The sequence below is a fragment of the Salmo trutta genome, unplaced genomic scaffold (assembly GCF_901001165.1).
Source record: "Salmo trutta unplaced genomic scaffold, fSalTru1.1, whole genome shotgun sequence".
Lineage (NCBI taxonomy): Eukaryota > Metazoa > Chordata > Actinopteri > Salmoniformes > Salmonidae > Salmo > Salmo trutta.
In genome coordinates, this window is record NW_021822810.1 from 17,501 (window position 1) to 44,783 (window position 27,283).

At 43.2% G+C, this 27,283-nt stretch overlaps 2 protein-coding genes across 2 annotated transcripts in view; one reads left to right on the plus strand and one right to left on the minus strand.

The window, feature by feature from the left end:
- ercc3 (excision repair cross-complementation group 3) overlaps positions 1 to 8,805 on the minus strand; it is a gene marked incomplete at its 3' end in the record, with an annotated part of 25,377 nt that extends 16,572 nt beyond the window's left edge. Inside the window, 2 exon segments of the mRNA XM_029745558.1 lie at positions 4,898 to 5,100; positions 8,658 to 8,805. Of these exon segments, the coding sequence (XP_029601418.1) occupies positions 4,898 to 5,100; positions 8,658 to 8,685 (231 nt within the window).
- A 61-nt stretch (positions 8,806 to 8,866) lies between these two features.
- On the plus strand, positions 8,867 to 20,788 carry LOC115184976 (GPALPP motifs-containing protein 1-like). The gene is made up of 7 exons (XM_029745559.1): positions 8,867 to 9,062; positions 9,244 to 9,400; positions 9,522 to 9,644; positions 14,173 to 14,437; positions 17,718 to 17,882; positions 18,210 to 18,305; positions 20,061 to 20,788. Exons 1-7 carry the CDS (start codon positions 8,978 to 8,980, stop codon positions 20,277 to 20,279), a joined length of 1,110 nt encoding a protein of 369 aa, XP_029601419.1. The 5' UTR covers positions 8,867 to 8,977; the 3' UTR covers positions 20,280 to 20,788.
- The last annotated feature ends 6,495 nt before the right edge of the window (positions 20,789 to 27,283 follow it).

Sequence of the window (27,283 nt, forward strand, 5' to 3'; positions counted from 1 at the left end):
ACGGGTACGACAGCCGAACAGAGTTCACGGGTACGACAGCGGAACAGAGTTCACGGGTACGACAGCGGAACAGAGTTCACGGGTACGACAGCCGAACAGAGTTCACGGGTACGACAGCCGAACAGAGTTCACGGGTACGACAGCGGAACAGAGTTCACGGGTACGACAGGGGAACAGAGTTCACGGGTACGACAGGGGAACAGAGTTCACGGGTACGACAGCGGAACAGAGGTCACGGGTACGACAGCGGAACAGAGGTCACGGGTACGACAGCGGAACAGAGGTCACGGGTACGACAGCGGAATAGAGGTCACGGGTACGACAGCGGAACTGAGTTCACGGGTACGACAGCCGAACAGAGTTCACGGGTACGACAGGGGAACAGAGTTCACGGGTACGACAGCCGAACAGAGTTCACGGGTACGACAGGGGAACAGAGTTCACGGGTACGACAGCGGAACAGAGGTCACGGGTACGACAGCGGAACTGAGTTCACGGGTACGACAGCCGAACAGAGTTCACGGGTACGACAGGGGAACAGAGTTCACGGGTACGACAGCGGAACAGAGGTCACGGGTACGACAGCGGAACAGAGGTCACGGGTACGACAGGGGAACAGAGTTCACGGGTACGGCAGCCGAACAGAGGTCACGGAGCATTTCTACGTTATATTCTTCAAAGAATCAATAGACAGCCAATATCATTAATTAATAAGTCCAAAAATGGAGTCCAGATCTGAGGTAACTTGGTAACGTAATCTGTCAGTTTTAAACAGCACCAGATGTGAGGTCATTTGGTAACGTAATCTGTCAGTTTTAAACAGCACCAGATGTGAGGTGACTTGGTAACGTAATCTGTCAGTTTTAAACAGCACCAGATCTGAGGTAACTTGGTAACGTAATCTGTCAGTTTTAAACAGCACCAGATGTGAGGTAACTTGGTAACGTAATCTGTCAGTTTTAAACAGCACCAGATGTGAGGTAACTTGGTAACGTAATCTGTCAGTTTTAAACAGCACCAGATCTGAGGTAACTTGGTAACGTAATCTGTCAGTTTTAAACAGCACCAGATGTGAGGTGACTTGGTAACGTAATCTGTCAGTTTTAAACAGCACCAGATGTGAGGTAACTTGGTAACGTAATCTGTCAGTTTTAAACAGCACCAGATGTGAGGTAATTTGGTAACGTAATCTGTCAGTTTTAAACAGCACCAGATGTGAGGTAATTTGGTAACGTAATCTGTCAGTTTTAAACAGCACCAGATGTGAGGTAACTTGGTAACGTAATCTGTCAGTTTAAACAGCACCAGATGTGAGGTAATTGGTAACGTAATCTGTCCGTTTTTAAACAGCACCAGATGTGAGGTAACTTGGTAACGTAATCTGTCAGTTTTAAACAGCACCAGATGTGAGGTAACTTGGTAACGTAATCTGTCAGTTTTAAACAGCACCAGATGTGAGGTAACTTGGTAACGTAATCTGTCAGTTTTAAACAGCACCAGATGTGAGGTAATTTAGTAACGTAATCTGTCAGTTTTAAACAGCACCAGATGTGAGGTAACTTGGTAACGTAATCTGTCAGTTTTAAACAGCACCAGATGTGAGGTGACTTGGTAACGTAATCTGTCAGTTTTAAACAGCACCAGATGTGAGGTAACTTGGTAACGTAATCTGTCAGTTTTAAACAGCACCAGATGTGAGGTAATTTGGTAACGTAATCTGTCAGTTTTAAACAGCACCAGATGTGAGGTAACTTGGTAACGTAATCTGTCAGTTTTAAACAGCACCAGATGTGAGGTAACTTGGTAACGTAATCTGTCAGTTTTAAACAGCACCAGATGTGAGGTCATTTGGGTAACGTAATCTGTCAGTTTTAAACAGCACCAGATGTGAGGTAACTTGGTAACGTAATCTGTCTGTTTTAAACAGCACCAGATGTGAGGTAACTTGGTAACGTAATCTGTCAGTTTTAAACAGCACCAGATGTGAGGTAACTTGGTAACGTAATCTGTCAGTTTTAAACAGCACCAGATGTGAGGTAACTTGGTAACGTAATCTGTCAGTTTTAAACAGCACCAGATGTGAGGTAATTTAGTAACGTAATCTGTCAATTTTTAAACAGCACCAGATGTGAGGTAACTTGGTAACGTAATCTGTCAGTTTTAAACAGCACCAGATGTGAGGTGACTTGGTAACGTAATCTGTCAGTTTTAAACAGCACCAGATGTGAGGTAACATGGTAACGTAATCTGTCAGTTTTAAACAGCACCAGATGTGAGGTAATTTGGTAACGTAATCGTCAGTTTTAACCCACCGAGTGAGGGTAACGTTGGTAACGTAATCTGTCAGTTTTAAACAGCACCAGATGTGAGGGTAACTTGGTAACGTAATCTGTCAGTTTTAAACAGCACAGATGTGAGGTAACTTGGTACGTAATCTGTCAGTTTTAAACAGCACCAGATGTGAGTAATTTGGTAAACGTAATCTGTCAGTTTTAAACAGCACCAGATGTGAGGTAACTTGGTAACGTAATCTGTCTGTTTTAAACAGCACCAGATGTGAGGTAACTTGGTAACGGAATCTGTCAGTTTTAAACAGCACCAGATGTGAGGTAACTTGGTAACGTAATCTGTCAGTTTTAAACAGCACCAGATGTGAGGTAACTTGGTAACGTAATCTGTCAGTTTTAAACAGCACCAGATGTGAGGTAATTTAGTAAACGTAATCGTCAGTTTTAAACAGCACCAGATGTGAGGTAACTTGGTAACGTAATCTGTCAGTTTTAACAGCACCAGATGTGAGGGATACTTGGTACGTAATCTGTCAGTTTTAAACAGCACCAGATGTGAGGTAATTTGGTAACGTAATCTGTCAGTTTTAAAAGCACCAGATGTGAGGTAATTTGGTAACGTAATCTGTCAGTTTTAAACAGCACAGATGTGAGGTAACTTGGTAACGTAATCTGTCAGTTTAAAACAGCACCAGATGTGAGGTAATTTGGTAACGTAATCTGTCAGTTTAAACAGCACCAGATGTGAGGTAACTTGGTAACGTAATCTGTCCGTTTTAAACAGCACCAGATGTGAGGTAACTTGGTAACGTAATCTGTCAGTTTTAAAACAGCACCAGATGTGAGGTAACTTGGTAACGTAATCTGTCAGTTTTAAACAGCACACAGATGTGAGGTAACTTGGTAACGTAATCTGTCAGTTTTAAACAGCAACCAGATGTGAGGTAATTAGTAACGTATCTAGTCAGTTTTTAAACAGCACCAGATGTAGGTAACTTGGTAACGTATCTGTCAGTTTTAAACAGCACCAGATGTGAGGTGACTTGGTAACGTAATCTGGTCAGTTTTAAACAGCACCAGATGTGAGGTAACTTGTACGTAATCTGTCAGTTTTTAAAACAGCACCAGATGTGAGGTAATTTGGTAACGTAATCTGTCAGTTTTAAACAGCACCAGATGTGAGGTAATTTGGTAACGTAATCTGTCAGTTTTAAACAGCACCAGATGTGAGGTAACTTGGTAACGTAATCTGTCAGTTTTAAACAGCACCAGATGTGAGGTAATTTGGTAACGTAATCTGTCAGTTTTAAACAGCACCAGATGTGAGGTAACTTGGTAACGTAATCTGTCTGTTTTAAACAGCACCAGATGTGAGGTAACTTGGTAACGTAATCTGTCAGTTTTAAACAGCACCAGATGTGAGGTAACTTGGTAACGTAATCTGTCAGTTTTAAACAGCACCAGATGTGAGGTAACTTGGTAACGTAATCTGTCAGTTTTAAACAGCACCAGATGTGAGGTAATTTAGTAACGTAATCTGTCAGTTTTAAACAGCACCAGATGTGAGGTAACTTGGTAACGTAATCTGTCAGTTTAAACAGCACCAGATGTGAGGTGATTTGGTAACGTAATCTGTCAGTTTTAAACAGCACCAGATTGAGTAACTTGGTAACGTAATCTGTCAGTTTAAACAAGCAACAGATGTGAGGTACTTTCGGTAACGTAATCTGTCAGTTTTAAACAGCACCAGATGTGAGGTAACTTGGTAACGTAATCTGTCAGTTTTAAACAGCACCAGATGTGAGGTACTTGGGTAACGTAATCTGTCAGTTTTAAACAGCACCAGATGTGAGGTAACTTGGTAACGTAATCTGTCAGTTTTAAACAGCACCAGATGTGAGGTAACTTTGGTAACGTAATCTGTCAGTTTTAAACAGCACCAGATGTGAGGTAAACTTGGTAACGTAATCTGTCAGTTTTAAACAGCACCCAGATGTGAGGTAACTTGGTAACGTAATCTGTCAGTTTTAAACAGCACCAGATGTGAGGTAACTTGGTAACGTAATCTGTCAGTTTTTAAACAGCACCAGATGTGAGGTGACTTGGTAACGTAATCTGTCAGTTTTAAACAGCCCCAGATGTGAGGTGAACTTGGTAACGTAATCTGTCAGTTTTAAACAGCACCAGATGTGAGGTAACATGGTAACGTAATCTGTCAGTTTTAAACAGCACCAGATGTGAGGTAATTTGGTAACGTAATCTGTCAGTTTTAAACAGCACCAGATGTGAGGTAACTTGGTAACGTAATCTGTCAGTTTTAAACAGCACCAGATGTGAGGTAACTTGGTAACGTAATCTGTCAGTTTTAAACAGCACCAGATGTGAGGTAACTTGGTAACGTAATCTGTCAGTTTTAAACAGCACCAGATCTGAGGTAACTTGGTAACGTAATCTGTCAGTTTTAAACAGCACCAGATGTGAGGTAATTTGGTAACGTAATCTGTCAGTTTTAAACAGCACCAGATGTGAGGTGACTTGGTAACGTAATCTGTCAGTTTTAAACAGCACCAGATGTGAGGTGACTTTGTGACGTAATCTGTCAGTCTCACCACCCAGAGAGGTCGTGACCCGTGGTCGTTCTTCAGCAACATCTGCAGCCGGTAGTCTTTAGCCCCGTACTCATCCAGCTTGATGGCCGACTCATCCACCGTTTTACCGGCCGCTGCAGGGATGGCCTCCTGGGACTCACTGCCCATCGCCTCCTCCTCATCCTCCTCTTCATCATACACACGCTTCTTAGAAGACTTCCTCTCTGGAGGAAGACAGACAGACAGACAGACAGACAGACAGACAGACAGACAGACAGACAGACAGACAGACAGAGACAGGAGGGAGGGAGGAAGGAAGAGAGACAGAGACAGGAGGGTGGAAGAGAGAGACAGGAGGGTGGAAGAGAGAGACAGGAGGGTGGAAGAGAGACAGAGACAGGAGGGAGGAAGAGAGACAGAGACAGGAGGGTGGAAGAGAGAGACAGGAGGGAGGAAGAGAGACAGAGACAGGAGGGAGAGAGAGACAGAGACAGGAGGGTGGAAGAGAGACAGAGACAGGAGGGTGGAAGAGAGACAGAGACAGGAGGGTGGAAGAGAGACAGAGACAGGAGGGGGAAGAGAGACAGAGACAGGAGGGTGGAAGAGAGACAGAGACAGGAGGGTGGAAGAGAGACAGAGACAGGAGGGTGGAAGAGAGAGACAGGAGGGTGGAAGAGAGAGACAGGAGGGTGGAAGAGAGAGACAGGAGGGTGGAAGAGAGAGAGACAGGAGGGTGGAAGAGAGAGAGACAGGAGGGTGGAAGAGAGAGACACAGGAGGGTGGAAGAGAGAGACAGGAGGGTGGAAGAGAGAGACAGGAGGGAGGAAGAGAGACAGAGACAGGAGGGAGGAAGAGAGACAGAGACAGGAGGGAGGAAGAGAGACAGAGACAGGAGGGAGGAAGAGAGACAGAGACAGGAGGGACAAAGAGAGACAGAGACAGGAGGGGTGTAATTAAGGAGAAATTGGCTGAGCCGTGAGTCTTACAACTGGGACACTCGGTGAGACATGTCCATCACCAAAGAGAAAGACAGTTGATTGAAGATGACATTGTTCTGAAATCAGCTCTCACTGTAGTGTCCCTGTGACTAAAATATGTTTTAATCACAGTGATTGCTCCTCTCAGAGAGTGTTATTGTCAGACACAGGCAGCTGACAGCCTGTTAACGAAACGGTGAATTTCATTGAATTCTATGTCGGGCAGAAATGAGTATTTAGATCAGAAAAGTTTCCTCTCTCAACCGATACAAGTCAGAATGTTGAATTCAATTATATTTTAAATTGACTTTACTAGTCGTCTGTGCGGTCGGGCCTTTTGGTGGTAGGAACGTGAGACAACACATCCACAGGAAAGTAGAATTACAACAACTTTTCAAAGTGATGGATTCTATCAACCTGAAGCCACGAGACGAAAATAGACGCACACATGCCGAGCTCGTGATTACATTATATATTTTATTTAACCTTTATTTAACCTTTATTTAACCTTTATCTAACCTTTATTTAACCTTTATCTAACCTTTATTTAACCTTTATCTAACCTTTATTTAACCTTTATCTAACCTTTATCTAACCTTTATCTAACCTTTATTTAACCTTTATTTAACCATGCAAGTCAGTTAAGAACAAATTATTATTATTAACAATATTTACAATGACGCACTTACATGGTTCTGTCCATGTGACAAGGACGTCACGCTGCTTGCTTAGCAAGTACCACTTCCTCCTGATTGGGCACATAGCTGGCGCGAATTTAGGACCTCTCTGCCTTGTTAACTAGCAACACCTGACCAGCCTCCTGAAGCATCTTGCCAGTTGGAGCCATGGAAAACACTTCTGGCTGAGGAGCACGTTTGACACTACGCTGGAGGGGACACTTCCGGCTGAGGAGCACGTTTGACCCTACGCTGTTCGGGGACACTTCAGGCTGAGGAGTACGTTTGACACTACGCTGTTCAGGGACACTTCAGGCTGAGGAGCACGTTTGACACTACGCTGTTCAGGGACACTTCAGGCTGAGGAGCACGTTTGACACTACGCTGTTCGGGGACACTTCTGGCTGAGGAGCACGTTTGACCCTACGCTGTTCGGGGACACTTCAGGCTGAGGAGTACGTTTGACACTACGCTGTTCAGGGACACTTCAGGCTGAGGAGCACGTTTGACACTACGCTGTTCAGGGACACTTCAGGCTGAGGAGCACGTTTGACACTACGCTGTTCGGGGACACTTCTGGCTGAGGAGCACGTTTTACACTACGCTGTTCAGGGACACTTCTGGCTGAGGAGCACGTTTGACACTACGCTGTTCGGGGACACTTCCGGCAGAGGAGCACGTTCCTCATGTTTCAGGTGACAGACATCTGAATGTTTCTACCAGCACCTTTGAAAAGTTGATTTAATTCTACTTTCCTGTGGATATATTGTCTCACATTCCTTCCTGTAAAACAAACAAAACACTTCACAGACAAACGGCAAAGTACGTTCAGATGTAGTTTTATTCAACATTCTGGTTTTGTAGAGGTCGTTAGTGGGAACGTCCCTGATCCAAACGCTCACGTCTGTCCGACGTCGGGTCTCCAGACTAAGGCAGTCTGCAGCATCTTGAAGTTAGTCTGTTTTTCCAGCTCCTATACTACTACTATAGGTACTAGCTAGCTACTATACTATGTTATATGTACTAGCTAGCTACTATACTATGTTATATGTACTAGCTAGCTACTATACTATGCTATAGGTACTAGCTAGCTACTATACTATGCTATAGGTACTAGCTAGCTACTATACTATAGGTACTTGCTAGCTACTATACTATGCTATAGGTACTAGCTAGCTACTATACTACTACTATACTATAGGTACTAGCTAGCTACTATACTATGCTATAGGTACTAGCTAGCTACTATACTATAGGTACTAGCTAGCTACTATACTATGCTATAGGTACTAGCTAGCTACTATACTATAGGTACTAGCTAGCTACTATACTATGCTATAGGTACTAGCTAGCTACTATACTATGCTATAGGTACTAGCTAGCTACTATACTATGCTATAGGTACTAGCTAGCTACTATACTATGTTATATGTACTAGCTAGCTACTATACTATGTTATATGTACTAGCTAGCTACTATACTATGCTATAGGTACTAGCTAGCTACTATACTATAGGTACTTGCTAGTTACTATACTATAGGTACTAGCTAGCTACTATACTACTACTATACTATAGGTACTAGCTAGCTACTATACTATAGGTACTAGCTAGCTACTATACTACTACTATACTATAGGTTCTTGCTAGCTACTATGCTATGCTATATGTACTAGCTAGCTACTATACTATGCTATATGTACTAGCTAGCTACTATACTACTACTACAGGTATTAGCTAGCTACTATACTACTACACTATAAGTATTAGCTAGGTAGAATGGTTAGGTAGTGTTAGGATGCATGTCTGTCTCCCATGCCTCAGCATCATGCTATATGTACTATCTAGCTACTATACTACTACTACAGGTATTAGCTAGGTAGAATGGTTAGGTAGTGTTAGGATGCATGTCTGTCTCCCATGCCTCAGCATCATGCTATATGTACTATCTAGCTACTATACTACTACTACAGGTATTAGCTAGGTAGAATGGTTAGGTAGTGTTAAAATGCATGTCTGTCTCCCATGCCTCAGCATCATGCTATAATTACCATCACAACATCGACTGATACCGCAAAATGAGCTGGAGTAATAAATAATTCACTTTCCGGAACATCTAGATACTCACCCCGGTCTCCCCTATCTTTCTTCCCCATGATATTATTATTATTAGCTTGTTCCGAAAAAACAACTTGCTTCGTCAAACCATGATAAACGAAGATGAGAAACACTTAGAAGGAACTGCGATGCGACCGACTCGTTTTCCTCCTTGTGTGGAAATGATCATGTGACCAACGAATTCCGCTTGTTGATTGGATGTCGGTATTGTTTACTTCCGGTGGTAGAGGTCAGATTACATTTCCGGGTTTCGGTGTCGGGTTTTTTTTTTCTTCCGTTGTCGTCGAGGTGTTTATTGTTGTAAAAATAGGTCATTAATAATCGGTAATCATGTCAGATGAGGATTTAATCGGACCTGCTTTACCTCCGTCGTTCAGAAAAAGCAGCAGTGATGATTCTGATGATGAGGAAGGATGTGAGTAAAGTTAGTAGTGGTTTAAATCCACATGATTTTTTTAGACCAGTGTCATCAGATACTATGCTGTCATATCCACGGCTTAGTTATCTTTCTGCTTTATACTGTATTGTTCAATGGAAAAAGCCAGTGTCTGTTTTTTGGTGTTTTCCTACCTAAGATGTGCTGTCTTCTCCAATAGTTGCAGGTCCTGCTCTGCCTCCCGGATACAAACCGGAGTTGCTCTCCAGCTCGGAGGATGACTTTGTCCAGGAGGAGGTGGACGTGGTGATGAAGAGACGAAACAAGACGAGCAGCAGACACGGTAGAGGGACGACCAGGGATGGACCCACCGCAGAGTAACACATTTACACTCACTTCTACATTTCAAACTAACATCAAACACCTTCATTTCCTCATTGTTTGTGAAGGAAAGTGCGTGTAAAATGCCTGAAATGGACTGTCTGCATCATTCTGTAGGAAACAGCACAGAGGAGAAGAGGCGGTGAGTAGAAGGCTTGGGGATGATGATGATGATGATGATGGTTTCTTCGGACCAGCTCTTCCTCCTGGGTTCTCAAACCCACAGGCTTCACCAGAGAGGTAACCAAGACAACACAACTAGATCTCCCTGCTTCAAACAGACATATTAAAATGATATGTCAGCTAGTTCTCTCTCTGCTTTAAACAGACATATTAAATGATATGTCAGCCAGTCCTCTCTGCTTTAAACAGACATATTAAAATGATATGTCAGCTAGTGCTCTCTCTGCTTTAAACAGACATATTAAATGATATGTCAGCTAGTTCTCTCTGCTTTAAACAGACATATTAAATGATATGTCAGCCAGTCCTCTCTGCTTTAAACAGACATATTAAAATGATATGTCAGCTAGTTCTCTCTGCTTTAAACAGACATATTAAATGATATGTCAGCTAGTTCTCTCTGCTTTAAACAGACATATTAAAATGATATGTCAGCTAGTTCTCTCTGCTTTAAACAGACATATTAAATGATATGTCAGCTAGTTCTCTCTGCTTTAAACAGACATATTAAATGATATGTCAGCTAGTCCTCTCTGCTTTAAACAGACATATTAAATTATATGTCAGCTAGTTCTCTCTGCTTTAAACAGACATATTAAATGATATGTCAGCTAGTCCTCTCTGCTTTAAACAGACATATTAAATGATATGTCAGCTAGTCCTCTCTGCTTTAAACAGACATATTAAATGATATGTCAGCTAGTTCTCTCTGCTTTAAACAGACATATTAAATGATATGTCAACTAGTCCTCTCTGCTTTAAACAGACATATTAAATGATATGTCAGCTAGTCCTCTGCTTTAAACAGACATATTAAATGATATGTCAGCTTGTTCTCTCTGCTTTAAACAGACATATTAAATGATATGTCAGTTAGTTCTCTCTGCTTTAAACAGACATATTGTCCTCTCTGCTTTAAACAGACATATTAAATGATATGTCAGCTAGTTATCTCTGCTTTAAACAGACATATTAGATGATATGTCAGCTAGTCCTCTCTGCTTTAAACAGACATATTAAATGATATGTCAGCTAGTTATCTCTGCTTTAAACAGACATATTAGATGATATGTCAGCTAGTCCTCTCTGCTTTAAACAGACATATTAAATGATATGTCAGCTAGTTCTCTCTGCTTTCAACAGACATATTAAATGATATGTCAGCCAGTCCTCTCTGCTTTAAACAGACATATTAAATGATATGTCAGCTAGTCCTCTCTGCTTTAAACAGACATATTAAAATGATATGTCAGCTAGTTCTCTCTGCTTTAAACAGACATATTAAATGATATGTCAGCTAGTTCTCTCTGCTTTAAACAGACATATTAAATGATATGTCAGCTAGTCCTCTCTGCTTTAAACAGACATATTAAATGGTATGTCAGCTAGTTCTCTCTGCTTAAACAGACATATTAAATGATATGTCAGCTAGTCCTCTCTGCTTTAAACAGACATATTAAATGATATGTCAGCTAGTCCTCTCTGCTTTAAACAGACATATTAAATGATACGTCAGCTAGTCCTCTCTGCTTTAAACAGACATATTAAATGATATGTCAGCTAGTTCTCTCTGCTTTAAACAGACATATTAAATGATATGTCAGCTAGTCCTCTCTGCTTTAAACAGACATATTAAATGATACGTCAGCTAGTCCTCTCTGCTTTAAACAGACATATTAAATGATATGTCAGCTAGTTCTCTCTGCTTTAAACAGACATATTAAATGATATGGCAGCTAGTCCTCTCTGCTTTAAACAGACATATTAAATGATATGGCAGCTAGTCCTCTCTGCTTTAAACAGACATATTAAATGATATGTCAGCTAGTCCTCTGCTTTAAACAGACATATTAAATGATATGTCAGCTAGTTCTCTCTGCTTTAAACAGACATATTAAATGATATGTCAGCTTGTTCTCTCTGCTTTAAACAGACATATTAAATGATATGTCAGTTAGTTCTCTCTGCTTTAAACAGACATATTGTCCTCTCTGCTTTAAACAGACATATTAAATGATATGTCAGCTAGTTATCTCTGTTTTAAACAGACATATTAGATGATATGTCAGCTAGTCCTCTCTGCTTTAAACAGACATATTAAATGATATGTCAGCTAGTTATCTCTGCTTTAAACAGACATATTAGATGATATGTCAGCTAGTCCTCTCTGCTTTAAACAGACATATTAAATGATATGTCAGCTAGTTCTCTCTGCTTTAAACAGACATATTAAAATGATATGTCAGCTAGTTCTCTCTGCTTTAAACAGACATATTAAATGATATGTCAGCTAGTCCTCTCTGCTTTAAACAGACATATTAAAATGATATGTCAGCTAGTTCTCTCTGCTTTAAACAGACATATTAAATGATATGTCAGCTAGTCCTCTCTGCTTTAAACAGACATATTAAATGATACGTCAGCTAGTCCTCTCTGCTTTAAACAGACATATTAAATGATATGTCAGCTAGTTCTCTCTGCTTTAAACAGACATATTAAATGATATGTCAGCTAGTCCTCTCTGCTTTAAACAGACATATTAAATTATATGGCAGCTAGTCCTCTCTGCTTTAAACAGACATATTAAATGATATGTCAGCTAGTCCTCTCATCATTTAATATGTCTGTTTAAAGCAGAGAGGACTAGCTGACATATCATTTAATATGTCTGTTTAAAGCAATGTCAGTTAGTCCTCTCTGCTTTAAACAGACATATTAAATGATATGTCAGCTAGTCCTCTCTGCTTTAAACAGACATATTAAATGATATGTCAGCTAGTCCTCTGCTTTAAACAGACATATTAAATGATATGTCAGCTAGTTCTCTCTGCTTTAAACAGACATATTAAATGATATGTCAGCTTGTTCTCTCTGCTTTAAACAGACATATTAAATGATATGTCAGTTAGTTCTCTCTGCTTTAAACAGACATATTGTCCTCTCTGCTTTAAACAGACATATTAAATGATATGTCAGCTAGTCCTCTCTGCTTTAAACAGACATATTAAATGATATGTCAGCTAGTTCTCTCTGCTTTCAACAGACATATTAAATGATATGTCAGCCAGTCCTCTCTGCTTTAAACAGACATATTAAATGATATGTCAGCTAGTTCTCTCTGCTTTAAACAGACATATTAAATGATATGTCAGCTAGTCCTCTCTGCTTTAAACAGACATATTAAATGATACGTCAGCTAGTCCTCTCTGCTTTAAACAGACATATTAAATGATATGTCAGCTAGTTCTCTCTGCTTTAAACAGACATATTAAATGATATGTCAGCTAGTCCTCTCTGCTTTAAACAGACATATTAAATTATATGGCAGCTAGTCCTCTCTGCTTTAAACAGACATATTAAATGATATGTCAGCTAGTCCTCTCATCATTTAATATGTCTGTTTAAAGCAGAGAGGACTAGCTGACATATCATTTAATATGTCTGTTTAAAGCAATGTCAGTTAGTCCTCTCTGCTTTAAACAGACATATTAAATGATATGTCAGCTAGTCCTCTCTGCTTTAAACAGACATATTAAATGATATGTCAGCTAGTCCTCTGCTTTAAACAGACATATTAAATGATATGTCAGCTAGTTCTCTCTGCTTTAAACAGACATATTAAATGATATGTCAGCTTGTTCTCTCTGCTTTAAACAGACATATTAAATGATATGTCAGTTAGTTCTCTCTGCTTTAAACAGACATATTGTCCTCTCTGCTTTAAACAGACATATTAAATGATATGTCAGCTAGTTATCTCTGCTTTAAACAGACATATTAGATGATATGTCAGCTAGTCCTCTCTGCTTTAAACAGACATATTAAATGATATGTCAGCTAGTTCTCTCTGCTTTCAACAGACATATTAAATGATATGTCAGCCAGTCCTCTCTGCTTTAAACAGACATATTAAATGATATGTCAGCTAGTTCTCTCTGCTTTAAACGGACATATTAAATGATATGTCAGCTAGTCCTCTCTGCTTTCAACAGACATATTAAATTATATGTCAGCTAGTCCTCTCTGCTTTAAACAGACATATTAAATGATATGTCAGCTAGTTCTCTCTGCTTTAAACAGACATATTAAATGATATGTCAGCTAGTTCTTTCTGCTTTCAACAGACATATTAAATGATATGTCAGCTTGTTCTCTCTGCTTTAAACAGACATATTAAAATGATATGTCAGCTAGTCCTCTCTGCTTTAAACAGACATATTAAATGATATGTCAGCTAGTCCTCTCTGCTTTAAACAGACATATTAAATGATATGTCGGCTAGTTCTCTCTGCTTTAAACAGACATTAAATGATATGTCAGCTAGTCCTCTCTGCTTTAAACAGACATATTAAATGATATGTCTGCTAGTTCTCTCTGCTTTAAACAGACATATTAAATGATATGTCAGCTAGTCCTCTCTGCTTTAAACAGACATAATAAATAATATGTCATCTAGTTCTCTCTGCTTTAAACAGACATATTAAATGATATGTCAGCCAGTCATGCATGTATTTTCCAATAAGTTGTCTAAACGTATTTATTGGTTTGTGTCGAGTTGATTGTTTCTCTTATCTACCTCCCCTAGGCCAGCTGTATTGGGCCCAGCCTTACCCCCAGGATTTCACAGACCGGTATCTGATGATGAAGATGATGATGATGATGGTGAGGATGATTTCCCTCGGCCAGCCCTGCCACCGGGCTACACAGCAGAACCCTCCAGCAGTGATGAAGAGGAGGAGGATGAAGAGGTGATCGGGCCCATGCCTGCTCAAGGTGCCATCCGGGACTCCGTGGCTTTGGACATCGAACGCAGAGCTCAGAAGATGAAGGACAGACTGACAGGAGCAGATGTGAGAACCTCACCGCCACTTATTCTACGTCCAGACTCTCGTTCTACGTTCTTATTCTACATCCAGACTCTTGTTCTACATCCAGACTCTTGTTCTATGTCCAGACTCTTATTCTACATCCAGACTCTTATTCTACGTTCTTATTCTACGTCCAGACTCTTATTCTACGTCCAGACTCTTATTCTACGTTCTTATTCTACGTCTAGACTCTTATTCTACGTTCTTATTCTACGTCTAGACTCTTATTCTACGTTCTTATTCTACGTCCAGACTCTTATTCTACGTCCAGACTCTTATTCTACGTCCAGACTCTTATTCTACGTCCAGACTCTTATTCTACGTCCAGACTCTTATTCTACGTCCAGACTCTTATTCTACGTCCAGACTCTTATTCTACGTCTAGACTCTTGTTCTACGTCCAGACTCTTATTCTACATCCAGACTCTTGTTCTATGTCCAGACTCTTATTCTACATCCAGACTCTTGTTCTATGTCCAGACTCTTGTTCTACGTTCTTATTCTACGTCCAGACTCTTGTTCTATGTCCAGACTCTTGTTCTACGTTCTTATTCTACGTCCAGACTCTTGTTCTACGTCCAGACTCTTATTCTGCGTTCTTATTCTACGTCCAGACTCTTATTCTACGTTCTTATTCTACGTCCAGACTCTTGTTCTACGTCCAGACTCTTATTCTACGTTCTTATTCTACGTCCAGACTCTCGTTCTACGTTCTTATTCTACGTCCAGACTCTCGTTCTACGTTCTTGTTCTACGTCCAGACTCTCGTTCTACGTCCAGACTCTTATTCTACGTTCTTATTCTACGTCCAGACTCTTATTCTACGTTCTTATTCTACGTCCAGACTCTTGTTCTACGTTCTTATTCTACGTCCAGACTCTTGTTCTATGTCCAGACTCTTGTTCTACGTTCTTATTCTACGTCCAGACTCTTGTTCTACGTTCTTATTCTACGTCCAGACTCTTATTCTACGTCCAGACTCTTATTCTACGTCCAGACTCTTGTTCTACGTCCAGACTCTTATTCTGCGTTCTTATTCTACGTCCAGACTCTTATTCTACGTCCAGACTCTTATTCTACGTCCAGACTCTTGTTCTACGTCCAGACTCTTGTTCTACGTCCAGACTCTTGTTCTACGTCCAGACTCTTATTCTGCGTTCTTATTCTACGTCCAGACTCTTATTCTACGTCCAGACTCTTATTCTACGTCCAGACTCTTGTTCTACGTCCAGACTCTCGTTCTACATCCAGACTCTTGTTCTACGTCCAGACTCTTGTTCTACGTTCAGACTCTTGTTCTACGTTCTTATTCTACGTCCAGACTCTCGTTCTACGTCCAGACTGGTGGGGCTGCATCATTAGTGGGGGACGACATGTTTACTGTTGAGTTGTTTACTGTTGAGTTGTTTACTGTTGAGTTGTTTACTGTTGAGTTGTTTACTGTTGAGTTGTTTACTGTTGAGTTGTTTACTGTTGAGTTGTTTACTGATGAACTGACCAGTAATTCGTTCATCTTTATGGTGCTTGACTCCGCCACCAGGTGGCGCCCTTAGGAACATGCTCATTGGGTGATTATCATACGTTGTGTTCAGTCGTGCAAAACGTTGTTTTTTTTAACTGTTTAATAGGACAAATTTTAATTCCTCTAATTTCAAATCATTTCCCCCACGTTTGTTCCTACTGAACTGACCCCAGGTCAGATGTACTGGGGTGTGTTGGTAGAATGAGTTGACAGCCTCCTAATGAACAGACCCCAGGTCAGATGGTAGAATGAGTTGTCAGCCACCTAATGAACAGACCCCAGGTCAGATGGTAGAATGAGTTGACAGCCTCCTAATGAACTGACCCCAGGTCAGATGGTAGAATGAGTTGTCAGCCTCCTAATGAACAGACCCCAGGTCAGATGGTAGAATGAGTTGTCAGCCTCCTAATGAACAGACCCCAGGTCAGATGGTAGAATGAGTTGTCAGCCTCCTAATGAACAGACCCCAGGTCAGATGGTAGAATGAGTTGTCAGCCTCCTAATGAACAGACCCCAGGTCAGATGGTAGAATGAGTTGTCAGCCTCCTAATGAACTGACCCCAGGTCAGATGGTAGAATGAGTTGTCAGCCTCCTAATGAACAGACCCCAGGTCAGATGGTAGAATGAGTTAACAGCCTCCTAATGAACAGACCCCAGGTCAGATGGTAGAATGAGTTGTCAGCCTCCTAATGAACTGACCCCAGGTCAGATGGTAGAATGAGTTGTCAGCCTCCTAATGAACTGACCCCAGGTCAGATGGTAGAATGAGTTGTCAGCCTCCTAATGAACAGACCCCAGGTCAGATGGTAGAATGAGTTGTCAGCCTCCTAATGAACAGACCCCAGGTCAGATGGTAGAATGAGTTGACAGCCTCCTAATGAACAGACCCCAGGTCAGATGGTAGAATGAGTTGACAGCCTCCTAATGAACTGACCCCAGGTCAGATGGTAGAATGAGTTGTCAGCCTCCTAATGAACAGACCCCAGGTCAGATGGTAGAATGAGTTGTCAGCCTCCTAATGAACAGACCCCAGGTCAGATGGTAGAATGAGTTGTCAGCCTCCTAATGAACAGACCCCAGGTCAGATGGTAGAATGAGTTGTCAGCCTCCTAATGAACAGACCCCAGGTCAGATGGTAGAATGAGTTGTCAGCCTCCTAATGAACTGACCCCAGGTCAGATGGTAGAATGAGTTGTCAGCCTCCTAATGAACAGACCCAAGGTCAGATGGTAGAATGAGTTGACAGCCTCCTAATGAACTGACCCCAGGTCAGATGGTAGAATGAGTTGTCAGCCTCCTAATGAACTGACCCCAGGTCAGATGGTAGAATGAGTTGTCAGCCTCCTAATGAACAGACCCCAGGTCAGATGGTAGAATGAGTTGTCAGCCTCCTAATGAACAGACCCCAGGTCAGATGGTAGAATGAGTTGTCAGCCTCCTAATGAACAGACCCCAGGTCAGATGGTAGAATGAGTTGTCAGCCTCCTAATGAACTGACCCCAGGTCAGATGGTAGAATGAGTTGTCAGCCTCCTAATGAACAGACCCAAGGTCAGATGGTAGAATGAGTTGTCAGCCTCCTAATGAACTGACCCCAGGTCAGATGGTAGAATGAGTTGTCAGCCTCCTAATGAACTGACCCCAGGTCAGATGGTAGAATGAGTTGTCAGCCTCCTAATGAACTGACCCCAGGTCAGATGGTAGAATGAGTTGATCTTATCTGTGATGGTTGATTGACAGAATGGTCCAGATGATGTGGTTCGAGAGACCTGGATGACAGAGCTTCCTCCAACGCTGCAGCACATCGGGCTGGGGGCCAGAACCTTCAAGAAGAGGGCTGGACCGGAGAGCAAGGACCGATCCCTCTGGACCGACACCCCTGCTGATCGAGAACGCAAGCTCAGGGTAGGAAACACTGGTTCTGGTTCTGGACAGTCGACACGTTTCTGTTGGGATTTCACGCTACTCTACTGACTATATAATTCTCTCTCTCTGACTGTCTGTCTGTCTCTCTCTCTCTCTGTCTGTCTATCTCTGTCTCTATCTGTCTCTATCTGTCTCTCTCTCTCTCTGTCTGTCTCTGTGTCTCTATCTCTGTCTCTCTATCTGTCTCTCTCTGTCTGTCTGTCTGTCTGTCTGTCTGTCTGTCTCTCTGTCTCCCTGTCTCTCTGTCTGCCTGCCTGTCTGTCTGTCTGTCTGTCTGTCTGTCTGTCTGTCTGTCTGTCTCAACAGGACCGTCTGGAGGGAAAGGAGAGTGAAGAAACAGAACCAGTCCCTCAACTGTCTCACAGAGAGTTACAGATGGCTGAGAAAGTGTCCAAATACAACGTAAGTAGTAGAGACTCTTTCTCTGCCCAACGGAGCAACTACATGACCAGGACCTGAATGAAGATCTCACTATGGCATTTACAACCCGGAGACTAGACCCAGAGGTCTACCGACCCGGAGACTAGACCCAGATGTCTAACCGACCCGGAGACTAGACCCAGAGGTCTAACCGACCCGGAGACTAGACCCAGACGTCTCCTGACCCGGAGACTAGACCCAGAGGTCTACTGACCCGGAGACTAGACCCAGACGTCTCCTGACCCGGAGACTAGACCCAGAGGTCTACCGACCCGGAGACTAGACCCAGAGGTCTACCGACCCGGAGACTAGACCCAGACGTCTACCGACCCGGAGACTAGACCCAGACGTCTACCGACCCGGAGACTAGACCCAGACGTCTACCGACCCGGAGACTAGACCCAGACGTCTCCTGACCCGGAGACTAGACCCAGAGGTCTACCGACCCGGAGACTAGACCCAGACGTCTACCGACCCGGAGACTAGACCCAGACGTCTACCGAGCCGGAGACTAGACCCAGATGTCTACCGACCCGGAGCCTAGACCCAGACGTCTACCGACCCGGAGCCTAGACCCAGACGTCTACCGACCCGGAGCCTAGACCCAGACGTCTACCGACCCGGAGACTAGACCCAGATGTCTAACCGACCCGGAGACTAGACCCAGACGTCTACCGACCCGGAGACTAGACCCAGACGTCTACCGACCCGGAGACTAGACCCAGACGTCTACCGACCCGGAGACTAGACCCAGACGTCTACCGACCCGGAGACTAGACCCAGACGTCTACCGACCCGGAGACTAGACCCAGAAATCTAACCGACTCGGAGACTAGACCCAGATGTCTACTGACCCGGAGACTAGACCCAGACGTCTACCGACCCGGAGACTAGACCCAGATGTCTAACCGACCCGGAGACTAGACCCAGACGTCTACCGACCCGGAGACTAGACTCAGACGTCTAACCGACCCGGAGACTAGACCCAGATGTCTACTGACCCGGAGACTAGACCGCTGACCTGGAGACTAGACCCAGACGTCTACCGACCCGGAGACTAGACCCAGACCTCTACCGACCCGGAGACTAGACCCAGACGTCTACCGACCCGGAGACTAGACCCAGATGTCTACTGACCCGGAGACTAAACCCAGATGTCTACTGACCCGGAGACTAGACCCAGATGTCTACTGACCCGGAGACTAGACCCAGATGTCTGCTGACCCGGAGACTAGACCCAGATGTCTACCGACACGGAGACTAGACCCAGACGTCTACCGACCCGGAGACTAGACCCAGACGTCTACCGACCCGGAGACTAGACCCAGACGTCTACCGACCCGGAGACTAAACCCAGATGTCTACCGACCCGGAGACTAGACCCAGACGTCTACCGACCCGGAGACTAGACCCAGACGTCTACCGACCCGGAGACTAGACCCAGACGTCTACCGCCCCGGAGACTAGACCCAGACGTCTACCGCCCCGGAGACTAGACCCAGACGTCTACCGACCCGGAGACTAGACCCAGATGTCTGTCGACCCGGAGACTAGACCCAGATGTCTACCGACCCGGAGACTAGACCCAGATGTCTACCGACCCGGAGACTAGACCCAGATGTCTAACCGACCCGGAGACTAGACCCAGACGTCTACCGACCCGGAGACTAGACCCAGATGTCTGTCGACCATTAGTTTGTCAAAATGACTTTTGTCTTCCTCTCTCCTCTCTGTTAGGAAACCAAGCGTGGGGAGTCTCTGATCAGTCTCCATGAGAAGCAGCTGAAGAGGAGGAAACTGGACGAGGGAACCAAGCCGGTGGAGAGGCGAGCGTTTGACAGGGACCAGGACTTGCAAGTCAACAAGTTTGATGAAGCTCAGAAACAACGTCTGCTGAAGAAGTCTCAGGAACTCAACACACGCTTCGGACACAGCAAGGAGAAAATGTTCCTCTGAGACAATCCACACAGAATAGCTCAGGATTGGGCATTTTTTGGTCACCTGACCCTTGTCAATTATGATGGGAACGTTCCAGGTTGACTTTTATTGCAGTCCGATTGCTCAGACGATCAGAACACATTGTACTGAAATATGATCTGAGCTGTACTGGTATAACTTGTATGTATTTTGATAAAAGTGTGAATATCAGTTTGATTAGTTAAATTTTAGTAGTCACTCTTATCCAGAGCGACTTACGGTAGTGAGTGCATGCATGTTCTGACTTATTATTTCTCTGTACTGGTTTCCACGTGGGAATCGAACCCACAACCCTTGTGTTGAAAGCTCCAATGTTCTACCAACTGAGCCACACGGGACGTCCCTCGTTCTTTTAGTTTTTAATGGTCCGATGCGCAGCTGTTTTTTTTTTTATCTTAATAGCAAATAATTTCTGGGGAACAGTTAAGTACATTGCTGTGATTTTGTTTTCAATTAAAACGCTAAAAAATATATAAAAAATAGGTTCTTAGCAAAGAGTCATTTTTCAAGCAAGAATTTTGCTAGGACTGTTTGGGAGTGGTCTGAGTGGGGAGGGGAAAACGATCTGTTATTGGCAGAGAGGTTTGGAACTCTCTTTCTTATTGGTCTACTAACTGGTCTAAACTCCACCCCCACCAAAACAAGGCTGACATTTGACGAGGCCTTAACAAACTCTCACACTAAAAGGGCATTATCATATTTTGTCACAATTTCACAGTATAAATTCCAACCTCCATAATGTGGAACTATATAAAACACCGGAAATCATGTTTTTTTTTTTTACTGGACTGGGCCTATTGTTTGAGGAGCATGCACAATAACAAAACTTTTATCACGGCAACTGGTTTGTTAATTATTAACAGGAACTGGAAGCTAATTATCCATCATTTATGACATTCCTGGGAGTTGTTTTTTATTACCATATCATTTTTGTATGTTCTCTATAGTTATGTACTTCAAACAGACCCAATTCAGCACATTTGGGCAGACTCGATACAACATTTTGAACAGTAATGTAATGGTTCATTGGATCAGTCTAAAACTTTGCACGTACACTGCTTCCATCTAGTGGCCAAAATCTAAATTGCGCCTAGACTCCTAAGTCATAATGGCTTTTCTCTTGCATTTCAAAGATGGAACAAAACAGAAAAAATAGAAAAGGCGTGTTTTTTTATTTTCTTTGTATTATCTTTTACCAGATCTAATGTGTTATATTGTCTTACATTCATTTCACATTTCCACAAACTTCAAAGTGTTTCCTTTCAAATGGTATCAATAATATGCACATCCTTGCTTCAGGTCCTGAGCTACAGGCAGTTTGGCTGATTTGGTGATGTCATTTTAGGTGAAAATTCGGGGGAAAAGGGTCCGATCCCTAAGGTTTTGTCGCTGCACCCTTCCTCTAAAGGCTATGTAGGCTAGTGCTACCCGTTTATATGCTGCTACCATGTTTTTAATTGTCAAGATTTTTCATGTAGCCAATGTTTTTTGTTGAGATACATGTTTTTTTTTTCATTGGTATGCAGGGCCGCCGCCAGGGATTTTTGGGCCCCGGGGAAAGATGTCACATTGGGCCCCACCACCACAGGCCACACCAACCCTGCGCAATTGCTGTAACCGCACACCTCCAGAACTCAATCGACCCATTCAAAGCTTTAAATAACTCTCGATCTGTAACCTCACACCTCCAGAACCCAATCGACCCATTCAAAGCTTTAAATAACTCTCGATCTGTAATCGCACACCTCCAGAACCCAATCGACCCGTTCAAAGCTTTAAATAACTCTCGGTCTGTAACCTCACACCTCCAGAACCCAATCGAACCATTCAAAGCTTTAAATAACTCTACCTTTTGCAAGCTTGCAACTCTCTTGTAGTCCCAATATTTACTGTAGGATATGTACTGACAGTGAGCTGTGAAAATATAACATTGTGCAGAACTGCATGTAACATTCAGCATACAGTGGAATTCACTATTTGATGGAAGACTGATGCCCTCTATGAGAAATGTGCTCAAGGCTATCTTTCACAGTCTAAATGTCATTTTAAATGGTAAAAATTCTTGAATGGAAAATTCTCATAACATTAATGAATAACTTAAAATAAATGTAACTTAAATATACATTATAACCTCTTCAATTAAAATAAATGATCATTATCATCTATAGAATAATATAACAAACAAAATGATAATATCAGCAGCAGATCAAATCAAATCAAATGTATTTATAAAGCCCTTCTTACATCAGCTGATATCTCAAAGTGCTGTACAGAAACCCAGCCTAAAACCCCAAACAGCAAGCAATGCAGGTGTGGAAGCACGGTGGCTAGGAAAAACTCCCTAGAAAGGCCAAAACCTAGGAAGAAACCTAGAGAGGAACCAGGCTATGAGGGGTGGCCAGTCCTCTTCTGGCTGTGCCGAGTGGAGATTAGAAACCTAGAGAGGAACCAGGCTATGAGGGGTGGCCAGTCCTCTTCTGGCTGTGCTGGGTGGAGATTAGAAACCTGGAGAGGAACCAGACTATGAGGGGTGGGCCAGTCCTCTTCTGGCTGTGCTGGGTGGAGATTAGAAACCTAGAGAGGAACCAGGCTATGAGGGGTGGCCAGTCCTCTTCTGGCTGTGCCGGGTGGAGATTATAACAGAACATGGCCAAGATGTTCAAATGTTCATAGATGACCAGCAGGGTCAGATAATAATAATCATAGTAGTTGTCGAGGGTGCAACAGGTCAGCACCTCAGGAGTAAATGTTAGTTGGCTTTTCATAGCCAATCTTTCAGAGTATCTCTACCGCTCCTGCTGTTTGAACTAAGTATACATACCAACTAGACAATAAGCAGCTGGAAAAGTGGAAAATGGAAAACAAAATGGAAATGAAAAGGCCTGATGGTGGCGCTAGAGGAAAGGTCAAGAGGTCACCAAATCAATAGGTTTCTTCCACTTGGGGTGTTGATTGTAAACAACAAATTTTATGGTCAATCCAGCCATTACTATGAGATACATCTTGTTCTCAGTCTGTTCTCAGTCTGTTCTCAGTTCTTGTTCTCAGTCTGTTCTCAGTCTGTGTTCTTGTTCTCAGTCTGTTCTCAGTCTGTTCTCAGTTCTTGTTCTCAGTCTGTTCTCAGTTCTTGTTCTCAGTCTGTTCTCAGTTCTTGTTCTCAGTTTGTTCTCAGTTCTTGTTCTCAGTCTGTTCTCAGTTCTTGTTCTCAGTCTGTTCTCAGTTCTTGTTCTCAGTCTGTTCTCAGTCTGTGTTCTTGTTCTCAGTCTGTTCTCAGTTCTTGTTCTCAGCCTGTTCTCAGTCTGTTCTCAGCCTGTTCTCAGTCTGTTCTCAGCCTGTTCTCAGTCTGTTCTCAGCCTGTTCTCAGTTCTTGTTCTCAGTTGTTCTCAGTTCTTGTTCTCAGTTCTTGTTCTCAGTCTGTTCTCAGTTCTTGTTCTCAGTCTGTTCTCAGTCTGTTCTCAGTTCTTGTTCTTGTTCTCAGTCTGTTCTCAGTTCTTGTTCTCAGTCTGTTCTCAGTCTGTGTTCTTGTTCTCAGTCTGTTCTCAGTCTGTTCTCAGCCTGTTCTCAGTTCTTGTTCTCAGTCTGTTCTCAGTTCTTGTTCTCAGTTCTTGTTCTCAGTCTGTTCTCAGTTCTTGTTCTCAGTCTGTTCTCAGTTCTTGTTCTCAGTCTGTTCTCAGTTCTTGTTCTCAGTCTGTTCTCAGTTCTTGTTCTCAGTTCTTGTTCTCAGTCTGTTCTCAGTTTCTGTTCTCAGTTTCTGTTCTCAGTTCTTGTTCTCAGTTCTTGTTCTCAGTCTGTTCTCAGTCTGTTCTCAGTCTGTTCTCAGTTCTTGTTCTCAGTCTGTTTTCAGTCTGGTCTCAGTCTGGTCTCAGTTCTTGTTCTCAGTCTGTTCTCAGTCTGTTCTCAGTTCTTGTTCTCAGTCTGTTCTCAGTTCTTGTTCTCAGTCTGTTCTCAGTTCTTGTTCTCAGTCTGTTCTCAGTCTGTGTTCTTGTTCTCAGTCTGTTCTCAGTTCTTGTTCTCAGCCTGTTCTCAGCCTGTTCTCAGCCTGTTCTCAGTCTGTTCTCAGCCTGTTCTCAGTCTGTTCTCAGTCTGTTCTCAGTTCTTGTTCTCAGTTCTTGTTCTCAGTTCTTGTTCTCAGTCTGTTCTCAGTTCTTGTTCTTGTTCTCAGTCTGTTCTCAGTTCTTGTTCTCAGTCTGTTCTCAGTCTGTGTTCTTGTTCTCAGTGTGTTCTCAGTTCTTGTTCTCAGTCTGTTCTCAGTTCTTGTTCTCAGTCTGTTTTCAGTCTGGTCTCAGTCTGGTCTCAGTTCTTGTTCTCAGTCTGTTCTCAGTCTGTTCTCAGTTCTTGTTCTCAGTCTGTTCTCAGTTCTTGTTCTCAGTCTGTTCTCAGTTCTTGTTCTCAGTCTGTTCTCAGTCTGTGTTCTTGTTCTCAGTCTGTTCTCAGTTCTTGTTCTCAGCCTGTTCTCAGCCTGTTCTCAGCCTGTTCTCAGTCTGTTCTCAGTCTGTTCTCAGTTCTTGTTCTCAGTTCTTGTTCTCAGTTCTTGTTCTCAGTTCTTGTTCTCAGTTCTTGTTCTCAGTCTGTTCTCAGTTCTTGTTCTTGTTCTCAGTCTGTTCTCAGTTCTTGTTCTCAGTCTGTTCTCAGTCTGTGTTCTTGTTCTCAGTCTGTTCTCAGTCTGTTCTCAGCCTGTTCTCAGTTCTTGTTCTCAGTCTGTTCTCAGTTCTTGTTCTCAGTCTGTTCTCAGTTCTTGTTCTCAGTCTGTTCTCAGTTCTTGTTCTCAGTCTGTTCTCAGTTCTTGTTCTCAGTTCTTGTTCTCAGTCTGTTCTCAGTTTCTGTTCTCAGTTCTTGTTCTCAGTTCTTGTTCTCAGTTCTTGTTCTCAGTCTGTTCTCAGTCTGTTCTCAGTCTGTTCTCAGTTCTTGTTCTCAGTGTGTTCTCAGTTCTTGTTCTCAGTCTGTTCTCAGTTCTTGTTCTCAGTCTGTTCTCAGTTCTTGTTCTCAGTCTGTTCTCAGTCTGTTCTCAGTTCTTGTTCTCAGTGTGTTCTCAGTTCTTGTTCTCAGTCTGTTCTCAGTTCTTGTTCTCAGTCTGTTCTCAGTCTGTTCTCAGTTCTTGTTCTCAGTCTGTTCTCAGTCTGTTCTCAGTTCTTGTTCTCAGTCTGTTTTCAGTCTGGTCTCAGTTCTTGTTCTCAGTCTGTTCTCAGTCTGTTCTCAGTTCTTGTTCTCAGTCTGTTCTCAGTTCTTGTTCTCAGTCTGTTGTCAGTTCTTGTTCTCAGTTTGTTCTCAGTTCTTGTTCTCAGTTCTTGTTCTCAGTTCTTGTTCTCAGTTCTTGTTCTCAGTCTGTTCTCAGTTCTTGTTCTCAGCCTGTTCTCAGTTCTTGTTCTCAGTCTGTTCTCAGTTCTTGTTCTCAGCCTGTTCTCAGTTCTTGTTCTCAGTCTGTGGGCATCATGTTGTGTAGTGATCCAATATCCATAGCCATGCCATTTAACAGTTATCACTGGCCCTTGCTCAGCTTTACTCACCAAGAGCCCAGTGCCGAGCCTTCTTGCTAGCAAAGTCACTGATTTAAGTATTTGAAGTCCAGCTTTCTAGCTAACTGACTTTCAATGGACAGCATTGCAAGACTGCAAAGCCTGTCCTGGGACATAGTGGACCTCAAATAGTAAAAAAAAAAATATCAGTTTTAGCTTACTGAAAGCTCTCTCAACACCAGCAACAGTCACAGGCAGTGTGCAAAATATATGTAAAGCAACGCTCACTTCTCCCAAAAATGCTTTGCAGCTGCATCTTACAAACTGCATTCAGGAGACCAAGAGGGGACAAGTTAGGAGGGGAAGTGGCAGCAGATACAGTGTTCAGGAGACCAAGAGGGGACAAGTTAGGAGGGGAAGTGGCAGCAGATACAGTGTTCAGGAGACCAAGAGGGGACAAGTTAGGAGGGAAAGTGGCAGCAGATACAGTGTCCAGGTGTCTTACTTCATGTTGAAACTCAGGTGTAAGATCTCTGGAATACTTAATGATCAGTGGATGGCACACAGAAGGGACTTTATCCTCCACTAATCTGACCAACTTTCAGACAGCAGGAAATGCTTCTATGCATTTTTGCAGTGGTGTGGAACTTAGTGTCCAAGTCACTTATGATGTTGTCCATAGCAGTAAAAACACTGTGTTCTGAAACACCTTTGTTGCACTGTCCTGAGCTGTTTCGTCTTCAGAGGTCTCATCATGGAATCTCTACCTTTTTCCCCTGGTGGCTGTGTTCCTTACTAAATTGAGGTGCATTGTTCATTTGTGTAGCAATCAGTGTTGCCTCAGACAGGAGAGACTCCCAGCCATCTCTAAGAGCCTGCATCTTATCCTTTAAGGCTCTGATATTGGCTCCCTCTGTGTCAAGTGAGATTTTTCCTGACTGGAGAATCACATTCCTGTCCTCAATGCATTGCAATACCTGCAATTATGTCACCTGACACAATTCAACACAATGCTGCTCACCTCCTTCTTCAGGTGGGAGACAGGGCTGGTTCAGGGGGATGGGGAGACAGGGCTGGTTCAGGGGATGGGGATGGGGAGACAGGGCTGGTTCAGGGGGATGGGGATGGGGAGACAGGGCTGGTTCAGGGGGATGGGAGACAGGGCTGGTTCAGGGGGATGGGGAGACAGGGCTGGTTCAGGGGGATGGGGGAGACAGGGCTGGTTCAGGGGGATTAGGAGACAGGGCTGGTTAGGGGATGGGGAGACAGGGTGGTGGTTTCAGGGGATGGGAGGACAGTGATGGTTCAGGGATGGAGAGACAGGCTGGTTCAGTGGGATGGGGATGGGGAGACAGGGCCTGGTTCAGGGGGATGGGGAGACAGGGCTGGTTCAGGGGGATGGGAGGATAGACAGGGCTGGTTCAGGGGGAGTGGGGAGAAGGGCCTGGTTCAGGGGATGGGGAGACAGGGCTGGTTCAGGGGGCTGGAGAGACAGGGCTGGTTCAGGGGGATGGAGAGACAGGGCTGGTT

Excerpts from the sequence above, each read along its gene's own strand:
- LOC115184976 (XM_029745559.1), top strand. The coding sequence starts at position 8,978 with ATGTCAGATGAGGATTTAATCGGACCTGCTTTACCTCCGTCGTTCAGA. Across the intron at positions 9,401-9,521 it reads AGGGATGGACCCACCGCAGA|GAAACAGCACAGAGGAGAAG; the intron begins GTAACACATTTA and ends ATCATTCTGTAG. Across the intron at positions 14,438-17,717 it reads ACAGACTGACAGGAGCAGAT|AATGGTCCAGATGATGTGGT; the intron begins GTGAGAACCTCA and ends GTTGATTGACAG.